Raw genomic sequence first — 387 nt, forward strand, 5'->3', positions numbered from 1 at the left:
TGAAAAAATTTCCAATCACAAAGAATGTTTGGGTTATTTCTAATCAATGGCCTTGATTCTGTTGGGGCAAATATAGTATTCAAGAGTGCAAGTCGCTTCTTGATTTTGCTTGGAGGTACTAAATAGAGGACTGGATACCTGGAAAGAAACATATATTGTAATACAATTATGACCTTTGTGAAATGATAACCATATTTCACTATCAATAACTTCTAACCCTTGACAGGAATCATTGATGATTTCTGACACATTCCATTTCCCACAATTTACAAAAAGTAATGAATACTTTTAGTTTTGCTATAAAATATACAATATTTATTGTGTAACACACAAATAATATTTCTACTGTAAAAGAAATGTACTTTCGGTTACAATTTTAACGACTTT

At 30.0% G+C, this 387-nt stretch overlaps 1 protein-coding gene across 1 annotated transcript in view; it reads right to left on the reverse strand.

Moving 5' to 3' along the window:
• Positions 1-19: 19 nt before the first annotated feature.
• Positions 20-387, reverse strand: part of LOC119592036 (transcription termination factor 4, mitochondrial-like) — a gene marked incomplete at its 3' end in the record, with an annotated part of 1,620 nt that continues 1,252 nt past the window's right edge. Inside the window, 1 exon segment of the mRNA XM_037940831.1 lies at positions 20-138. Within this exon segment, the coding sequence (XP_037796759.1) occupies positions 20-138 (119 nt within the window).

The sequence above is a fragment of the Penaeus monodon genome, chromosome 29 (assembly GCF_015228065.2).
Source record: "Penaeus monodon isolate SGIC_2016 chromosome 29, NSTDA_Pmon_1, whole genome shotgun sequence".
NCBI classification, from domain to species: Eukaryota; Metazoa; Arthropoda; class Malacostraca; order Decapoda; family Penaeidae; genus Penaeus; species Penaeus monodon.